Raw genomic sequence first — 17,469 nt, forward strand, 5'->3', positions numbered from 1 at the left:
CTGCTCTGTTAAAAACTTAGCCCTGTTTCTATGCCTACGCTTGAAGCTTTGCACACAGGATTTCAATTCATTTCCTCCCTACATTCTCGCTGGATAAGTTCACGTCATCAGATTTATCCCTACAGCCTTACCACTCATTTTATCTTTTATTTCTATGTTTTTATATTACTTGCATGAAAAACTAAGTATTTTATTTTTCATGGGTATGAAGTGATACCACTGGACCACTCATTGCTTTATCCAGGGATGATAGGATTCAACGGGTTAGCTGCTAACACGTGTCAGTTGGGCATAATAGATTCACATCATCACATGGTATATTCCATATTTTTTTATGGTTATATAAGACAATAGTCTATTTAGCTTTGCTTTTGCGGCGAAGTTCTCTATATTGACCAGCAAATTCACAAAGAAAACATGTCAGCCTTCATTGGCAAATATGCAGGTAACACTGTTAACCCAATCACTTTCTAGTATTTTCTTTTTCAATGGTAGGGTCAATTTGATAAAGAAAAGTAAAAATAAGCTAGGCTTATCATTAATTTTATCATGATTTTCTGGTTATTTAGTAAATGAGTGCAACTTATGTCAACTGTGTGCTTTATCATCAATTTATCATGATTATTACTGTTTTAGTGTTTTTTTTTTTTTTTGGTAAGTATAAATTTACAACAAAAAGAAATGTGTTAATTACACATATATTTATATTCCTTTTGACTTGTCTTAGTCTGATGTAATGATATCTTGGTTAAACATACTTGCAAGCTATATTTATATTTCTTTGCATTATATGTTATCCACTTATCCTAAGCTAAGATAAAATAAAAATAAAAATAAAGAGCACTTTATATTTGTGATTATGTGCCACATAATTATAACATGCCAAAAATGCCAACAAGAAATTTGTTCTTCCTTACCTTGTTAACAGTAACATTCTCTGAATTAATTCAGAGGAACTCATCAAGACTGCCAAATACATCGCCACGCCAGGTAAAGGCATCCTAGCTGCCGATGAGAGCACCGGCACAATCGGAAAACGTCTCGCTAGCATCAATGTTGAAAACATCGAATCCAATCGCCAAGCGCTCCGTGAAATGCTTTTTACCGCACCAGGTGCTCTACCTTTCCTATCCGGGGTCATCCTTTTCGAGGAAACACTTTACCAAAAAACCGTAGACGGCAAGCCATTTGTCGACCTCCTTTTGGAGAACTCGGTCATTCCCGGGATCAAGGTTGACAAAGGTACCGTAGAAATCGCGGGTACAAATGGCGAGACTACAACCCAGGGCCTCGATTCACTAGGTGCCCGATGCCAGAAATACTATGAAGCCGGGGCCCGATTCGCCAAATGGCGTGCAGTGTTGAAGATAGGCCCGACCGATCCCTCTGAGCTTTCGATTGTACAAAATGCGCAGGGCCTGGCAAGGTATGCGCTTATCTGTCAAGAGAACGGATTAGTGCCGATTGTGGAGCCTGAGATTCTGACTGACGGAAGCCATGACATTGCGAAATGTGCTGCGGTTACAGAACAGGTGCTCGCAGCCGTGTACAAGGCGTTGAACGATCACCACGTTCTATTGGAGGGTACTCTTTTGAAGCCTAACATGGTCACTCCAGGCTCTGATAGCCCAAAGGTATGGCCCCACAACATAATAGCTTTGTTTTGTTTGTGCTATATCCCCTATCATCATATATTCATATATCCATTTTATCAATGTAGTAGAAGTATTGTAGTTGGCATGTAACATTTGTCAAAGAGTGGGGCTATGGTACTTTGCAAAGTACAGAACGGTCCGTGCTATGGATCAAACAATCGATCTGAACCGTTCAAAAATATTGTTATATAAAAATGTACTTAAAAACCAATTTTTTTAGAATTTTTAAAATTTTTTTTACTATTTTTTTTTAGATAGGTAGAAAATCACTCGATCTAAAGATTTTTGAACCACTCAAAAGTAGTGATTTTCTACCTTTTTGAAAATAGTAAAAAATTCTTAAAAATGTAAAATTGTCTCGAAGTACATTTATATGGATATTATGTTGACTGGTTCAGATATGATCGAATGTTTAGACTTTAAAAATGGAGATATAATCCCATAACACAGACCTATTCACTCTTTGCAAATTACTGTGGCCTCACTCTTTGTAAAATAGTGATACAATGTAAACAGTAGTAACTTTTCGTGTTTGCAGTATATATCTAAGCCAATATTGGCCACAAAACCTATCTATGATCAAACTGTTAGACCACAAAAATAAATTATCTAACAATATGAAGTCTTATTATCGTTTATATCACCATTACAAAATTGTCTCAACTTCAGGTTGCTGCAGAGGTGATAGCCGAGTACACAGTAACCGCTCTTCGACGCACCGTCCCTCCCGCTGTTCCAGGCATTGTGTTCTTATCTGGTGGGCAAAGCGAGGAGCAAGCGACACTGAACCTGGATGCAATGAACAAACTTGACGTGCTGAAGCCTTGGACGCTCTCCTTCTCCTTCGGCCGTGCTCTGCAACAGAGCACCATCAAGAAATGGGCTGGTAAGAAGGAGAATGTCGAGGCTGCACAGGCAGCATTTTTGGCCCGGTGCAAGGCGAATTCCGAGGCGACATTAGGGAAGTATGCAGGGGGAAGCACCGATGCCGCGGCATCTGAGAGCTTGTATGTGAAGGGGTACAAGTACTAGAAATGTGTCATAATTGATCGTTGATTAATTAACTTAATTTCCTTAAAATTGTGTAAATTTTATTTTTGTCTATATATCTGGATTTCATAAAGAATATATAGAAGTGACCATGTCTCTATTTCTTTGATGGTCATCATGTGAACTGGGTTCGTCTAATATACTGAATGCATATATTTAGATTTCAGATATAGTTTCTTTCCTTATATTAGAAGTAGGGATATTGTTTTTATTCTATAGATAATCCAGGTAAGACCTAAAAAAAAAAAAAAATGAATTGTGTGATTTTGTGTGTTTTAGTGGATGTAAACAATAAGGGGAAAATATCTGATTTTAAAGATCAATATATATCTATTCAAAATTTACATACTTATGATACAATAAACAATCATTGTTCAAATAAGAAACAAGCATCCTTCACTGGACTATGCATGATCATGAACTCTACCATAAGATCAACTAAAAAAAAACATAATTCAAAGCATTGCACATGTCTTTAATTGATGCAAAGCAAATTTGAATTTATCAGAGTTCATTATACATATTTACAAGTAGAATTATTTTATCCATTAAATCAACTCTATAATTACACATCAATAGAGCTTGATTTTTGTGGTTATAGGGCTTTGGCATAACGGACACTTCTCTAGGTCCATCCCGCAATCGTAACAAGTCTGAAAATTATGAGATCAAATTATTAAGTCTAAAATAGAATGATAGTGAGATTGACCCGTGCTATGAATCCATATTTCTATTCTTAAAGTTCAAACAGTCGATCCAAACCGTTAAACATAATGTCTATATGAAATTAGGTCTATTCGGCAATCGTAACAAGTCTCAAATTTATGAGATCAATTTGTAAAGTCTGAGATAGAATGACAGGGATGCTATGGTAACATGCATATTACGGATTGACCCGTGCTATCGACCCATATTTGTATTTTTAAAGTTCAACTAGTCGATCCGAATAGTTCAACATGATATCTAAATGCATATGTACTTGGGGACAAAGTATTACATTTTTTTTAGATGTTTTTACTACTTTTTAGATAGGTAGAAAATCACTACTTTTGAATGGTATCAAGTGATTTCTTTAGAAATTTATGATTTATAAAATTTGAAATATAATGATATGAAACATAAAATTCGGTTAATCTTACCTGATGTCCACATCCAAACGCGCAGTCCTTTGATTTCCACATGCAAATTGGACATAGCTGTGAGAAAAATAATGTTATTAAATCTCTGTACCAGTAGGGGCGTAACCAAAAAATTGAGATTGGGAGGTTGGATGAATAAGTGTCATGCAATTTCATTTTACAAGGGGGACACAAATGTAAAAATGCACTTCATAGGGGGGGATTTAGCCCCCCATTTTGCCCCCGTGTACCAGAACAATTATTTAAATTATGTTGTACTTGCATTGATAAAGAAGAAAAAATTTACCATTTTATCTTCAACAGTACTTTCTGAACCGTAAGGAGGTGTCGTAGGCCTGCTGTTATAAGTAGGAGTTGGTGGTGGTGGTGCCCTTTGATTGAAACTGTTTTCTCGGGAATAATTGAAACTGTTTCCTCGGGAATAACTATTCCTGCTTGGTGGAGGCAGACTTACTCTCGGTGGTATTCCCCTTCGGCGACTAAATAAAATATATAAATAACAAAATTACCAAATTAAGAACATAGGATTAGTCAAGTAATGGCACTATTTTGAGGAATTAAGCAAATTAATAGTCCCTTGATTTTTCTTCGGTATTTAGCCATTACTGGTAATTCCAAAAATCATAAATTTTTTACAAGAAAACATCCCTCATGAAAACGAACAAGATCAACAAATTTGGATTTTATATTTTAAAACATAGATGAAAAGTGAAGTTGTGGTATTTTGTGGCACCAAAAAATTCCTCTTTTATTCATAAATAGTAACGAGTTAAAAGGTATTAAATACCCCAAAAGTTGAAGGTCAATGGTCGCTTTATATTGCGAAGGTATTTCCATCAAAGCAGCCAAGGCAAACTCAGCCTCCTTCCTCTCTGTTGGGATGCTTTTTGACATTATCTCGGTGAAATTTACAAACTGTACAAAAAACACACCTTTTTAGTCCTCTCTTTCACCTTTTTTTTGTGTCAAAATTTGGGGTCATATTTTGATAGCAAACATGATTTAGAGTTAAAAAGAGGCTCTTGCAAAACTTTCTGATTTAAGCAGATGCAATCAGCACCTTAGCTTAGCACTAATTTGCAATATAGACACAAGGGATAAAAAAAAAATGTGATGTTGAACATATATGAGAGTTTTTCTATTAGATTAACAGATTTTCTTCATAATCTTTTCATTCAAACTGTAACTTATGTTCAATTTTTGTTTAATTTGATTTTAGATAACAAATTTTATGACAGGAAGTTTGCAAATAGCTCAAAAAAAGTATATTGTTAGCTCAGAGGTAAGTTACTACCAAAAAGAAGAAAAAATCATAGTGATACAAAAAATAAAGAGAAAATAAAAGGAAAAAGAAATGGAACTGAACACAAGGTGCTATTTAGATTTAATAATTGTTCGTTTCAGTACCAGAAAATATTTAATAAAAATAACCTGAAAATTGTCAAAGGCACGAGACGGAATGTTGTCATCAAATTCATGCATCATATCCCAAGGTCCGTCTCCAACTCCAACCAAAACTATTGACAAGGGAAACTGGCTGCATTTGTTCTCACAAATCAGTATACAATACAAAACAATAAAATTCAGCAAAGTACACAAGTGGCCCTTACAGTATCACTTATTTCTTATTTTGACCCTAAAATTTCAAAGTTTCCTGATTGGTCCCTCAACATCAAAGTTTTTATCATTTTGCTCCCACGGTAACACAAAATGACCCGTTCCAAGAATAATTACAACTGACTGAAGAGTGAGACTATGGTACTATGCACAGCACGGATTAGTCCATACTACAGATCAATATATTTTCATTTTAAGAGTTCGAATTGTTGATCTGAACTATTCAACATGATTTTCATATGAAAATGTATTAGCAGACTAAATTTTACTTTTTATTTTTTTTTATTTTCTTACTATTTTTTTATAGATAGAAAATCACTACTTTCGAATGGTCTAGAATCTTTAGATTAAGTGATTTTCTACCTATCTAAAAAATAATAAAGAAATTCTAAAAAATGTAAAATTTGATCTACAAGTACATTTTCATATGGAGATCATGTTGAACGGTTCAGATCAATTGTTTGAACTTTAAAATGGATATATCGATCCATAGTACAGACCAATAAGCGCTATGCACAGTAGTGTTACTCTTGACTGAAAGGAGATAACTTGGACAAGGGAACAAAACAGGAGCTTAGAATTTTAGGGTTAAAAAATATGAAATGTAAAATACTTTGGAGCCCATGAGGGTAACTTACTAAAAGCAAAGAAGAAAATATGGAAATTTTGGGGTTGCATTTGTTATAGTTACCTAGCCTTTACAATGGCATCAACGGTGGCTCTTTCTTGCGGGCTTAACTGGCCTGATTGTGTATCAACACTCCTTGTCACCTACAAGATGCATTAAATGTGACATCACACAATATTTCTTTAGTTAATTTACTGTCGAGGATTACTGTAACACCTCCTGATAGGTAGGTTAGATTTCTACGGTATTGTCAGGGGTGGATCTAGGCATAGCCCAGGGGTGCTTAGCCACCTCCTATGATTTCAATTTTTTTTTTTATCATGTATATTGAAATTTAATTGAATTTTTTTCTAAAGTTTTTATATAGTTTAGCCCCCTCACGAAATGCTAAATGAGTGCTTGTAGCTTAGTGGTCACAATTTAATTTAGTGATTATGGAGATTTCAGTTCAAATTTCAGTGACCACATATTTGGTATTTTCACATATTATGCATTTTACATTTCAGCCCCCCTATTCTAAATTTTCTAGTTCCAGCCCTGAGTATTGTGGGAATGAAGTACTAACCTGGCCATCAGCTATTATGAGAAGAACATGATACTGGCCACCTGTGCTATCTGCAATGCCTATTGCTGTCTCAATTATTGGCGCAAAAGATGTGGGGCCTGTTTATAGCACAATGACATGTTAACGTAAAATCCAATAATTATTAAAGGAATCTTGAATTTCAAGTAGAGGAACTCAGAGAAGGTATCAGACGGACCGGCTAGACGAAGGTTAGGTACGACTTCTTTGTACCGATCTAGGGCTTCTTCAAAGCCATTACACGGCCGATTGTCAGGATAAAAGCTGAATACCTCCTGATCATGTGTCGATGCTGTGCATGCAAAAAAAAAGGCGTATTATTTTATTTTTGTGAAATCAAAAGAACTTTGCTGTTCTAATAAAAAAAATTGCTAACCAGCTAATAAAATTGCCCAACCTTACAAAATAAAATTCTCTATTTAACAACAAGTGTGCAAATGCCATTTTATTGGCTGGTTAGCAATTTTTTTTTCTTTTATTTAAAGAACTCACTAATTGAACTTACCATCGCCGAAACCGAAGCAAGGAATGAGATTATCCTCGTCAAAAACTGATAAGGTCCTTCCTATTATAGAAATTGCTTGCTCGTATGGATTCGGTACATTCCCTATATTATGCAAGCAACGCCTCCCGAAGGATAATTTACCTGAAAATTATTATATGCAATTTATCTCAGATTAGCCAAATTTGAACTTAATATGAACTTCACTGGTAAGTATTTAACTCAACAGAAAACGACACACATTATGAATAAATAAATACAAAAAAAGTTAAACACAAACAAATGAATTTTGATAACAAAATAGAGAAGAAAATGAGAAATCGACCCATTTGGTACCTGTCCATTCATTGCTCTTGGTAAAGTCTATTCCAACAATAAGGTTAGATGATTCAAGACCAGCATGTGCCAAAGCATCAGTGACCTATTAATATACAAAAAATAAAAAAATAAAAAAATAAAAAATAAAATATATATATATGAAACAGGTTTCTGCAGTCGTTTTAAATCATTATCCATGCAAGCTGGTACCATAATGAAGTACACAAGTAAAACACTGTTGTATGATGAAGTTGGGTACCAGTTTGGTACCTGACTTCTGGATATTATGGTTTCTTTAATGAAATCTGTGGGGTTATTTATTTTTAATTTTTTGATAGTGAGTGAGCTAAAAGCCCACCAACAAGTTTTAAATTAATAAAAAAGAAGAAGAAAGTTTATGCACATAAGGTCCTACCACACTATGACTAATTACAATGTTTGCTGTCACCTCATACAAGAAAGTATGGAATCTGTGGGGTTATTTTACCCACTTTTATCAAAAAAGAGAGAAAAAAGTAAAATGCTGAGCACAAGTTCCAGTACAAGTAACTTACAATAATGAATAGCACCATATATTATACTACATAATACACAGACAATCCTTATAAAGATGTAAAAAAATATCTTAAAAATAAGGTTAGACTAGATTATTAAAAATGAGGAGGGTTAAAATGCACTATTAGTTTTGTGCTTATCTAAAAAAATATTAAATAATTTCCAAAAAAATATAAAAAATTGGTCTCTAAGCACATCTTAATATGTATATCATGTTGAATAGTTCAGATCGACTGTTAGAATTTTGAGAACAGAGATAAAAATAAGAGATATGGTTGGGGCACAAAACCAATGGTGCATTTTAACCTTACTCATTAAAAATTATCAAAAAATTATCTAAATTATGTCGAAATACATATCAAGGAAAATTTCTATACCTGATTGAGAGTCCGATAATCGTCACCGATATGAGAATACTTGTTTTGCACTCTCCCTCTATTATTCTCATTTCTAGCTTGATTGTTGTGATTATCATATGAAGAATAACTAGAATTGTAGCTTGATCCATACCTATCCCCATAGCCCGATGCATTATTTCCATATCCTGGGGCATTATTCCCATATCCTGGGTAATTATTCCCGTATCCCGAAGCAGTATTCTCAGCATTCCCGTACCCGTAGCCACTGGAATAGCCATACTGGCTACCACCACTACTACTACTACTTGGTCTTGATTCTTTGGCTCCCATCTATACTTGCAAAAATATCCCAATTAAAAGAAATATTTACAAATTTTGTTTATTACTTCTAGTGTGATGCCTTTTCTTTCAATTTCAGCTGGTTTATTTGGGGGGAATAGAGATAGATTTGGTCATAATTGAATTGCAAATTGGTCATGAAATCCAGTTTTCAACAGGCAAATTTAGAGAAATACATTCCAAATCGAACTTATATCTATATCAAATCCAAAAGAAGAAAAAATGCATAACAATACCGTACCAGTTACTGAATCACAAATAAACCTCCACAAAGAAAACCCTTGAAAGTTGAAACTAATAGAAGAAACTAGAAGCAGAATAGGCAAATTAGGAGCAAAAATGAGAGGAAAAAAACAGCTTGAATGCTTAATAGGGAAGGAAGAGAGAGAGAGACGAGACAAATTAAGGCAATGAAAAATTCAACTACAATTAAATAACTCAAGGTTTGATAGAGTAAGAAGAATATTCAATATACTCAAATTGAAAAAGGTTATGTAATTCTATAATCTCAATTTTATAGACTTATCTGTAGCGAGTTATTATACATGGTCAACTGTGTAAAATAACTAGCTACAAAAAATGTTTAATATAAAGTACCACATAAAACTTGTTATCCCTCGTCAATCTGTGGGTATGTCCGATATTATGATCTCAACTCTATACACATATATGTAGCGATCTACTAAACGTGATTAAGTGCGTAAATAAACTTGCTACATGTAATTTATAAAGTAAGATACCACATAAGACTGTGTGCAGGTAGGTGCTGGAAAGGAGCCGCAGTGAACAACCATGCTGGTTGCTCCAAGAGCACAGGACACGTGTCACATTGACCGAAGATAACTGGGACCCACTCAATATAAATCCAACGAGGCTGTGAACCAAGTGTTGACAAAAGTTTATCAAGTGGGACAAGCTACGCGCCAAATGAAAAAGACTCACCAAGGTGGCTGCATTGACTTGACTTGGATTGGTTCAGCATTGACTTGTAGATATTAACAGCGTATTTTTTACTAGGGACAATACAATAGTAAACAAGAAAAATCATAGATGTAGCCTCTTGCTAAATTAAAGTAATTAAAGCTTACTTGGCCCTGTTAAACAGAAATTAATTAAGAGTATTGGGATTTCTTTTTTATTTCAAAAAAACCTTGAAATTTTCTATTTAGTTTTTTTAAGGTGTAGCTTAATTTCTAATTTAAAAATATATTTAAAAAAACTCCCTTTCTAAAGTTTTTATTGTTTCTGTTGCTTGAATTATTTAGTAATAATTGCACGACTGCAGAGATTTAGAAATTAAAATTAATTTAATTTCTATTTGTACTTCATAACAATTTATTTTTTTATTTTACTGATGTAGATGCTTTATGATTTTCTTCTCTTGCAATTCATGTAATCTCCAATTTGTAACAAAAATTCGCTTATTGAAGTTAGTTTTATTTAAAATTACTATACTGATGTGTTATTAAACTTTGTAATAAAATTGTTTAATATATACATTCCACATAATCGAAGTTGATAAAAAGTATATAAAATAATACACAATACAAACATACAACAAACACGCATCATAACTAAAACATTTGTCAAAAATGAATTAAGATTCACTAAAATAGAAAGAAGGAAAAATTTCATATATATTCATTTTTTTTTTCTAAAATTCATAGTATCATATTTACTCTTTTAAAAATTTAAAAACTCACAGATTTACTTAATTTGTTATCTTTTTTATTAAAACTTATATTAAATATATAAAAATACTATTTTACCATTTATTTAAAAATATATATATATATTATTTAGAAGAAATGTTCAATAATTTAATTAGCCAACTGTAAGAACAAATGATTCATTATTTTTACTTGTGATTACACACAACCGTTGTCTAAAGGAATCATTTTTCTTACACAAACTACATATTTTTATTTTTTAAATAAAATATAATAAAATGAGAGGTTTTTTTTTTGAGAAATATACATCAAATTTCCTTAATATGAAATTCATTTATAGTTGGAAGTTGGAACGTTAATATCATCCGCTACTTATTTGCTTTCTTGAATTGCAAGAGAACGATCTCTTAATTAATTTCTTTTTAATGAGGGCAAGTAATTGGGTGTCACAATCATTTGCTACTTATTTGTTTTATTGACAAGCTTGATTTTGCTATATGACTTGCACCTTTGTATGACAATGTTGAGTTCAAACTAGAAGCTTCTTATTTGATATCTAAATTGTAATCATATAGAGTCAATTCATGCTTTGGTCTTCCTATTCATTTTTTTCAATGAAATTGTTAACGCGTGATTGGCCGAAATTTTTATTAATTACATTTAAATTAAATTAATTAAATTAAAGAAAATAAAATGGTTTTTCATCAAAAGCATGTATTTAATTTTTGCTGGATAATCTAGCGGAAAGTGGTTAATAGAATTCCGCTGGATAATTCAGCAGAATTGGGTGTAATTTCTGCTGGACAATACATCGGAAATGTTGTTTTTGAAAATTTGATTAAAACCATGTCATTTTCTTTTATGTTATTAATAAAAATTTCAGTGTGATTGGTATCGATCTTTGCTTTTTTATGAAATAATAAATTAAAAAAATTTAAACCAGAAATGTTTATATATACCATTAATTTATCTATCTATAATTGAGCAAATGTACACAGCAAAATTTATTTTTTAAATAAGAAACCAATATATTTTGAATCATAACTTAAGAAAAAAATGGGAGACAATTTATTTTGATAGTCATGGACATCTTCAAAAGTAAAATTTAGTTTTAAATTCTAAAAGCATAGACAAGATTTATTGGTGGTTATATCATGATTTATGAAAATGATGAGATTTTTTTTTTTTTAAAGCTTGATAGGGACTACCATTAATTCTACCAATAAAAAAATGATGAGATTTATTTTTTAAAAGCTTGATAGGGACTACCAATAAAAAAAATGATGAGATTTGATGGATATTTCTATTGTTCATTGAGTGATTTAGAATATTTTTAATGATATGAAATTAATTGTCCTTAATGGAATTTTTGATGGATTTATTTTACTAGGATATTTATATGTCCAACAATTTATCTATAGATATATTTATTTAAATTTTCAACCTTACTTCCAGTGATCTGACAAACATTATCAAAATTATCAAGATAAACAACAGTCAAGTAATATCTCTCCAAACTAATTAAAGGAAATAATAACTTGGTAATATGGCTCTAAATAGTGTGTTATAGCGTTTTCAGACCATAAAAGCTATAGCGGCACAATATGGTTATTTAGTAGTTCCGTTATGATGTGATAAACACTATTTAAAGTTTTGCTTGGTATATTTATTTATTTTTTTCTTTTTGATAATTGTCAAAGGTAAAATTTAATTTTAAAATCCAGCAACATAATGTGATTTATTTGGTACTCAAAATGATCTATTTTGAAGTACGATATTATTTAATGAGCAAAATAAAGCATATAAACTGTGAAGAAAATTAAGAAATAAAGTTCAAAACAAAACTTAATTTAATTATGCACACGGATCAAATTGAAAATAGAGAAAAAAAAAGTACAAACGAAAGCTTAACTTATTATGCATATGGATCAAATTGCAAATTAAAATTAGCTTTTAATTTTTGTATTTAATAGAGGTTCACTGGAGAACTTTAGATTCAATAAAAGTTCATTGAGAACTTTAGATTCAAAAGAGATGTCCACTAATAAGAACTTTTGGATTCAAATAGATGTTCACTGTGAACTTCAGGTTCAAAGGAGAGGTTCAAACATGGCTTTGATTGATTATGACTTGGCTTCAAACATGGCTTCAGTTCAATTGGACTTGATTTGGGTTTATTTGGGCCTTGTGTTGGTTTCAATTTGGGTTTATATTGAGTTGGGCTTTATTCAATTTGAATTCCAAATGTTTGAGAGGTCAACTCCATAAATTTCCAGAGCAAAGAGCAGTTTTCTGAAGGTTTTAGGTTCTTTAGGGGCTTAATTATAAAATTATAGGAACTGCAGCGCGTCAAATTCAAATTGGCGCTTCAAGATTCGCACTGGAAGGTTGGATTTGCGCCAGTTGGGCTTCAGGATTCGCGTTGATTTGATTTTAAATTTCTCTGGAACGCTGACAAGTAGGCCCTGATCCTGTCAGTGGTCGTTAGAATTCGAATTTCGCAAGGATCCGCGCAGGATTCGTTACTTGCTGTGCGGATGCATCAATCAGCGTGCTAGAGCTGTAGGATTCGCGCCAATACCCTGATATGAACTAGGGTTTGTCGGGGCTGAGCTTCTCCTCGTTGTCGGCGACGTTCCTGGCCACGGCAGCACCAGGAGAGATCACTTGATTTAATCAATTCTTTTGGCTCGGATTTCATCTATGAGGTTCTTTTTAGCATGTTCATCTCGTGTGTGCTTCCAATTTCAAGCTTGGGTAAGTTTTTGATAGGATTTCTGTTAAGCAGCTGTAGGGCATAGTCAAACAGTGGTATTTCATGATTTTGTTTCCTCTTTTATTCAATTGAGTTTAGATTCATCACAGGCATAGGACAGAGGGCTCTGGTACATGAAATTTCACTGTTTCTCATATTTTATTAGGTTTTGTTTAGAAATTTTCAATTAAGTTTGTTCTAATCAAATTTAGGGTTCCTGAAAACATGAACATAGGTCAGAGGACACACAGACACACTCAAGTTATTTTCTTGGTTAAAAACTTAAACTTGAAATTATGAATTTATTAACAATATTAAGCTATGTTTTGGGCCCATGACCATAGCAGTGCATAAACTCTGCTACAGTTTTCTCTCATTTTGTTTTATTTTTAAAATCTTTTATTTTTTTATTTTTTATGAATGACACTATAAATAAATTATTTTTCTAAGTCCTTAGGGGTCTTATATACATGTCCATATTTTGTTTCATATTTTTATCTAATTTATTTTTGTATTTTTGACAAGGGTTTGCGTGTCACTGTTTTTTCAGACAAGGCATATGAACTGTCAATTTTGGGAATTAATTGTGGCCAATTTACAAAATCTAAATATATGTTATTTCTATGTAAATTGATGATAATTCATGATCTAAACACCTGTTATGTTTCCGAATTTTTCTCGAAGGGGGAACTATTTTTAAAGGTCAGTTTATCAAGGGGCAGTTTATGAAATAGTGAGCAGTCCTTAGCAGTTTTGATGTTTTTGTTTGGTGAAATTCAGAAATTAATTAAAATTGGTTTCAAAATCCTAAAAATGGAAAATTTAACATATGCATGCTCCTTAGGATGTGTACTATCTACTGTGCAAATGCCATGACCTAATTCAAAATGTAAAGGCATTTTTACATTTTCTTGGATTTTACTGGTTTTTAGGACAGTAGTGAGTCAGAGAAGGTTTCAGCTGGCTTTGCCTAATTCACCCTGTACCAGTGGTACATGGGAGCTGGTACCAAGGGTATTGCGTAGGTTTAAAACAAAGTGCCAACTTAGAAAATCTAAGAGGAGGGGAATTAGGTCATAAACCCTATGAAAACCCATAGTACACTATACTATTATACACCATAGACTTGTTCTTTATATATTTTTTTTTTATCAAATCTGAAGAACTAGGAAATAATCCAATATATAAATATGCAGTATTAATCCAATTCAATTACTCATTACAATATTCTTATTTAATTGAGTGCATGTCAAATGTCTTTCAATTGAAATACATAGGCACCCTAATTTGTTAATAGAAAGAAGTAATATTCATTACAGATAATACTGGTATCCAATTTTACATATAAAACATATTTAGTGGAGCCCTTCTTCTCTTTTAAATATATCTCATGAGTCATGAAAATAGTGGATCAAGAAGGGGTAGACATTCTAATCGTGGGAAAGCATTTTGAAGGGGTTAGATGCGACCATCGCCGATGAATAGGTCTGGGACATAGTTGGAGTACTTGTTGATTTGGAGAGCATTTTGAAGGTACTACCAACATTAATTATCGTGATCCAAATCAAAGGACGGAATCGGAAATATCGGACGATATCTTTGTCCTAAGACCACAACAAGTGCAATGAACCCAGGTGGTTGATCTAGTGCAAAAGCCCAACCCCTCGTTGGAGGTACTTGATCTAGAGCAACAAAATCGTACGATAACTTTGTTCCTTGTACTTGTACGGGGAACAAGTGACTTTAGGGTAATAGGGTTTTAGGATTATTGGTAAATATGTGAGTTTTTATAATTTTGAGGGGAGAATATGATATTACAAACTTTTGAGGGGAAAATACGTAATATTGAAACTTCTAATACTACAGTTCCAATAGATGATAGGCCCAATTGTATCAGCAAAATTTCTCTAATTGTTAACTAAAAGGGAAGGGTGCTAAGTATGGAATTTACATACAAATTAACTTAAGTATTTATCAGGGATTGAGTGTCCTGGACAGAATAAAGTGTTCTTCTTCATTCTTACATTGAAATTGCACACAAGATACAGTTAAATTCTAGAAATGATAAGAGGAGTGGTGTTTGAAAGGTACGCGGAAGCCGCTGCAACTCCACTTCCAAGCTTTACAGGGTAACCTACATCCCTCAACACCATTTCTACCCCAGCAAGACAACCAAGCAATTGCAACTGTATTCAATTTAATCCAATAAGAGAAGAAAAAAAAATATGGTTAGCATTCAAACTAATAATTTAAATGGTTTCACTAGAGAAACACATAAATAATAAAAAAAAGAAAAAGCTTTACTTACCTCATTGAGGTTTCCCAAGTGACCAATTCTGAAAACCTTGCCAGCAACTTTGTTAAGTCCCAAACCCAGACTCAAGTTGTACCGTTTCCAGCCACGCTTGACTATCTCTGTGCTGTCAATGTACGGTGGGACCATTACGGCTGTCACTGTATCACTGTACCACTCCTCTTTTTGGGTGCAATTCTTCAATCCCCATGCCTCTATAGCCAGCCTGCAAATGTTGATCATTTTATTAATTTCAAAACTGAGCAACATAAACCACTTATAGCTATACTCTTTAGCTGAAGAAGGAACAAGGGTCGTAATTGTTATTCTGGTTTTTAATGAAAAGAACAAATACTTACCGTGTTGCTTTTCCAAGGCGAGCATGCCTTTCAATAACATTGTCCAACCCCTCCTCAAAAATGAGATCCAACGCAGCCCGCAAACCATAAAGCAGTTGAATAGACGGGGTGTATGGCCAGTATGTCCCCATTTTGTAAAACTTTAAGTAATCATTCCAGTCGAAGAAAACCCTAACTGACTTTGCTGACTTAGCAGCCTCCAGTGCCTTTGGACTGGCACAAACAAAGCCCATACCTGTTGGCATCGATAGCGCCTTTTGGGACCCGGTAAGTGCCACATCAATACCCCATTCATCCATGCGAAAATCCAGTGCACAAATTGAGGAGACACCATCCACCAGAAATAATGCAGGGTGATTGTAATCATCTGAAATTGAATAAATCTTCTACGATTAGTTATTCGATTATGCAAAATGTACAAATGTAAAAATAATTACATACTATTAATGCTGGCAAGGTAGGTAGTACATGTAAAATATCAGTACTAAATGCACTTCAAAGCAAACTTTTGTTTACTATAACTGGTAGGATGTGCATTACCAGTATGTGGTACCAACTGGTATGGTAAAGTAAGATTCTGGTATTTTTCACTGACCGAGCAACTTCCTAACAGCAGCCAAGTTATTGGTAACTCCGGTTGCAGTTTCATTGTGAACAATGCAAATAGCCTTGATTGAATGGTAGCGGTCAGAAGCCAGCTTGGAAGCAAGCACATCAAGATTTGCACCGTGACCCCATTCGCTCTCAACTACATCCACATTGAATCCAAGGCGTTGCTGCTGGTCAATCCACAAGAGACTGAATTGACCGATCAGGAAGGATACAATTCTGTCGCCCGGTGAGAGAGTGTTTGTAAGTGCACTTTCCCATGCTCCAGTTCCTGTAAGTAGATTACATTATTTTTTTCTTAGTATTTTTCCAGTTGTTTGCAAACGGAAAAATATTAAAGATATTAAAAGCACATTAAACCTGAAGAAAAGGAACAACAAAAAAAAGATCATTTATCAGTACGGGTTTGGTGCGAATTACGCTAGCCCAGTACAAGTATTCGAAGATTGAGATGGTTCGTTTATGCTCCTTACTGAACAATAAATGAAAGGGATTATGAGGGAAGATCAGAAATGGGAGAATATATGTTTTAGTCAGGCAATACCAGTACCAATTAGGCTATACCAGGTTGTTTCTATAATAAAGGGAAAAATAAAAAAAATGTAATGTACCAGTAGTGGGGATTATGAAAGGTGTGCCAGTGGTGGTTTTGAAGATCTTCTTAACATCCTCAAGTAAGGTTTTGGTGAGAGCCGGTATAGCAGGAGAACGATAATCCTCATTGTTGCGGTTCATGGCACGTATCACCGGCTCCGGAATGTTAACTGGACCCGGCACAAACAGGTGGTTCCTCCCCGGTCCATACATGTAATCCATCTCTCCTTCTCGCACCCGTTACCTAAAACAATAGATTGCCTATAATCAAGCCTTATGCCATGTTTATAATTAAATTTCAACACAAAGGCAAGTTTATTTAACAACAAGGAAATGTACCCCTAATTCTATGAATTAAATATTCAACATTATAATCATATAACATGACTTAAGTATCTTTAATCGCACACTTGCTAATAAAATTATTAAAATTTGATTAAATTA

The 17,469-nt window shown here is 33.5% G+C and overlaps 3 protein-coding genes across 4 annotated transcripts; 1 reads left to right on the forward strand and 2 right to left on the reverse strand.

Annotated features, from left to right (window-relative positions):
- Positions 1 to 295: 295 nt before the first annotated feature.
- LOC144549679 (fructose-bisphosphate aldolase 5, cytosolic) lies at positions 296 to 2,871 on the forward strand. Its single transcript, XM_078298453.1, has 3 exons — positions 296 to 445; positions 952 to 1,634; positions 2,325 to 2,871. The coding sequence occupies exons 1-3, from the start codon at positions 418 to 420 to the stop codon at positions 2,685 to 2,687; spliced, it is 1,074 nt and encodes a 357-aa protein (XP_078154579.1). The 5' UTR covers positions 296 to 417; the 3' UTR covers positions 2,688 to 2,871.
- A 107-nt stretch (positions 2,872 to 2,978) lies between these two features.
- On the reverse strand, positions 2,979 to 9,170 carry LOC144549677 (E3 ubiquitin-protein ligase RGLG5-like). Of its 2 annotated transcripts, none has more exons than XM_078298451.1 (12): positions 8,987 to 9,170; positions 8,425 to 8,736; positions 7,511 to 7,595; positions 7,178 to 7,318; positions 6,851 to 6,964; positions 6,655 to 6,752; positions 6,153 to 6,232; positions 5,276 to 5,381; positions 4,632 to 4,759; positions 4,131 to 4,323; positions 3,845 to 3,901; positions 2,979 to 3,358 (listed from the first exon to the last, which is right to left on the reverse strand). In XM_078298451.1, the coding sequence occupies exons 2-12, from the start codon at positions 8,734 to 8,736 to the stop codon at positions 3,278 to 3,280; spliced, it is 1,395 nt and encodes a 464-aa protein (XP_078154577.1). In that variant the 5' UTR covers positions 8,987 to 9,170; the 3' UTR covers positions 2,979 to 3,277. The 2 variants fall into 2 exon arrangements, with proteins under 2 accessions (XP_078154577.1, XP_078154578.1); XM_078298452.1 differs by having other exon boundaries at positions 8,982 to 9,126.
- A 5,935-nt stretch (positions 9,171 to 15,105) lies between these two features.
- Positions 15,106 to 17,247, reverse strand: AGT (alanine:glyoxylate aminotransferase). The gene is made up of 5 exons (XM_078298403.1): positions 17,043 to 17,247; positions 16,418 to 16,702; positions 15,823 to 16,189; positions 15,479 to 15,689; positions 15,106 to 15,356 (listed from the first exon to the last, which is right to left on the reverse strand). The coding sequence occupies exons 1-5, from the start codon at positions 17,245 to 17,247 to the stop codon at positions 15,219 to 15,221; spliced, it is 1,206 nt and encodes a 401-aa protein (XP_078154529.1). The 3' UTR covers positions 15,106 to 15,218.
- Positions 17,248 to 17,469: the final 222 nt, after the last annotated feature.

Source organism: Carex rostrata, chromosome 35, assembly GCF_964058835.1.
Source record: "Carex rostrata chromosome 35, lpCarRost1.2, whole genome shotgun sequence".
In the NCBI taxonomy this organism is placed as follows: Eukaryota; Viridiplantae; Streptophyta; class Magnoliopsida; order Poales; family Cyperaceae; genus Carex; species Carex rostrata.

Bases quoted from the DNA above. Each gene is read 5' to 3' on its own strand.
- LOC144549679 (XM_078298453.1), top strand. From the start codon at position 418: ATGTCAGCCTTCATTGGCAAATATGCAG. The intron at 446-951 runs GTAACACTGTTA...GAATTAATTCAG, and splicing joins CTTCATTGGCAAATATGCAG to AGGAACTCATCAAGACTGCC. The intron at 1,635-2,324 runs GTATGGCCCCAC...TCTCAACTTCAG, and splicing joins CAGGCTCTGATAGCCCAAAG to GTTGCTGCAGAGGTGATAGC.
- LOC144549677 (XM_078298451.1), bottom strand. From the start codon at position 8,736: ATGGGAGCCAAAGAATCAAGACCAAGTAGTAGTAGTAGTGGTGGTAGC. The intron at 5,382-6,152 runs GTAACTATAACA...GAACAAATGCAG, and splicing joins GATGCCATTGTAAAGGCTAG to CCAGTTTCCCTTGTCAATAG. The intron at 4,760-5,275 runs GTTATTTTTATT...TTTTTTGTACAG, and splicing joins GTGCCTTTGACAATTTTCAG to TTTGTAAATTTCACCGAGAT.
- AGT (XM_078298403.1), bottom strand. From the start codon at position 17,247: ATGGATTACATGTATGGACCGGGGAGGAACCACCTGTTTGTGCCGGGT. The intron at 16,703-17,042 runs GTACATTACATT...ATCTACTTACAG, and splicing joins TTTCATAATCCCCACTACTG to GAACTGGAGCATGGGAAAGT. The intron at 15,357-15,478 runs GTAAGTAAAGCT...AATTGAATACAG, and splicing joins ACTTGGGAAACCTCAATGAG to TTGCAATTGCTTGGTTGTCT.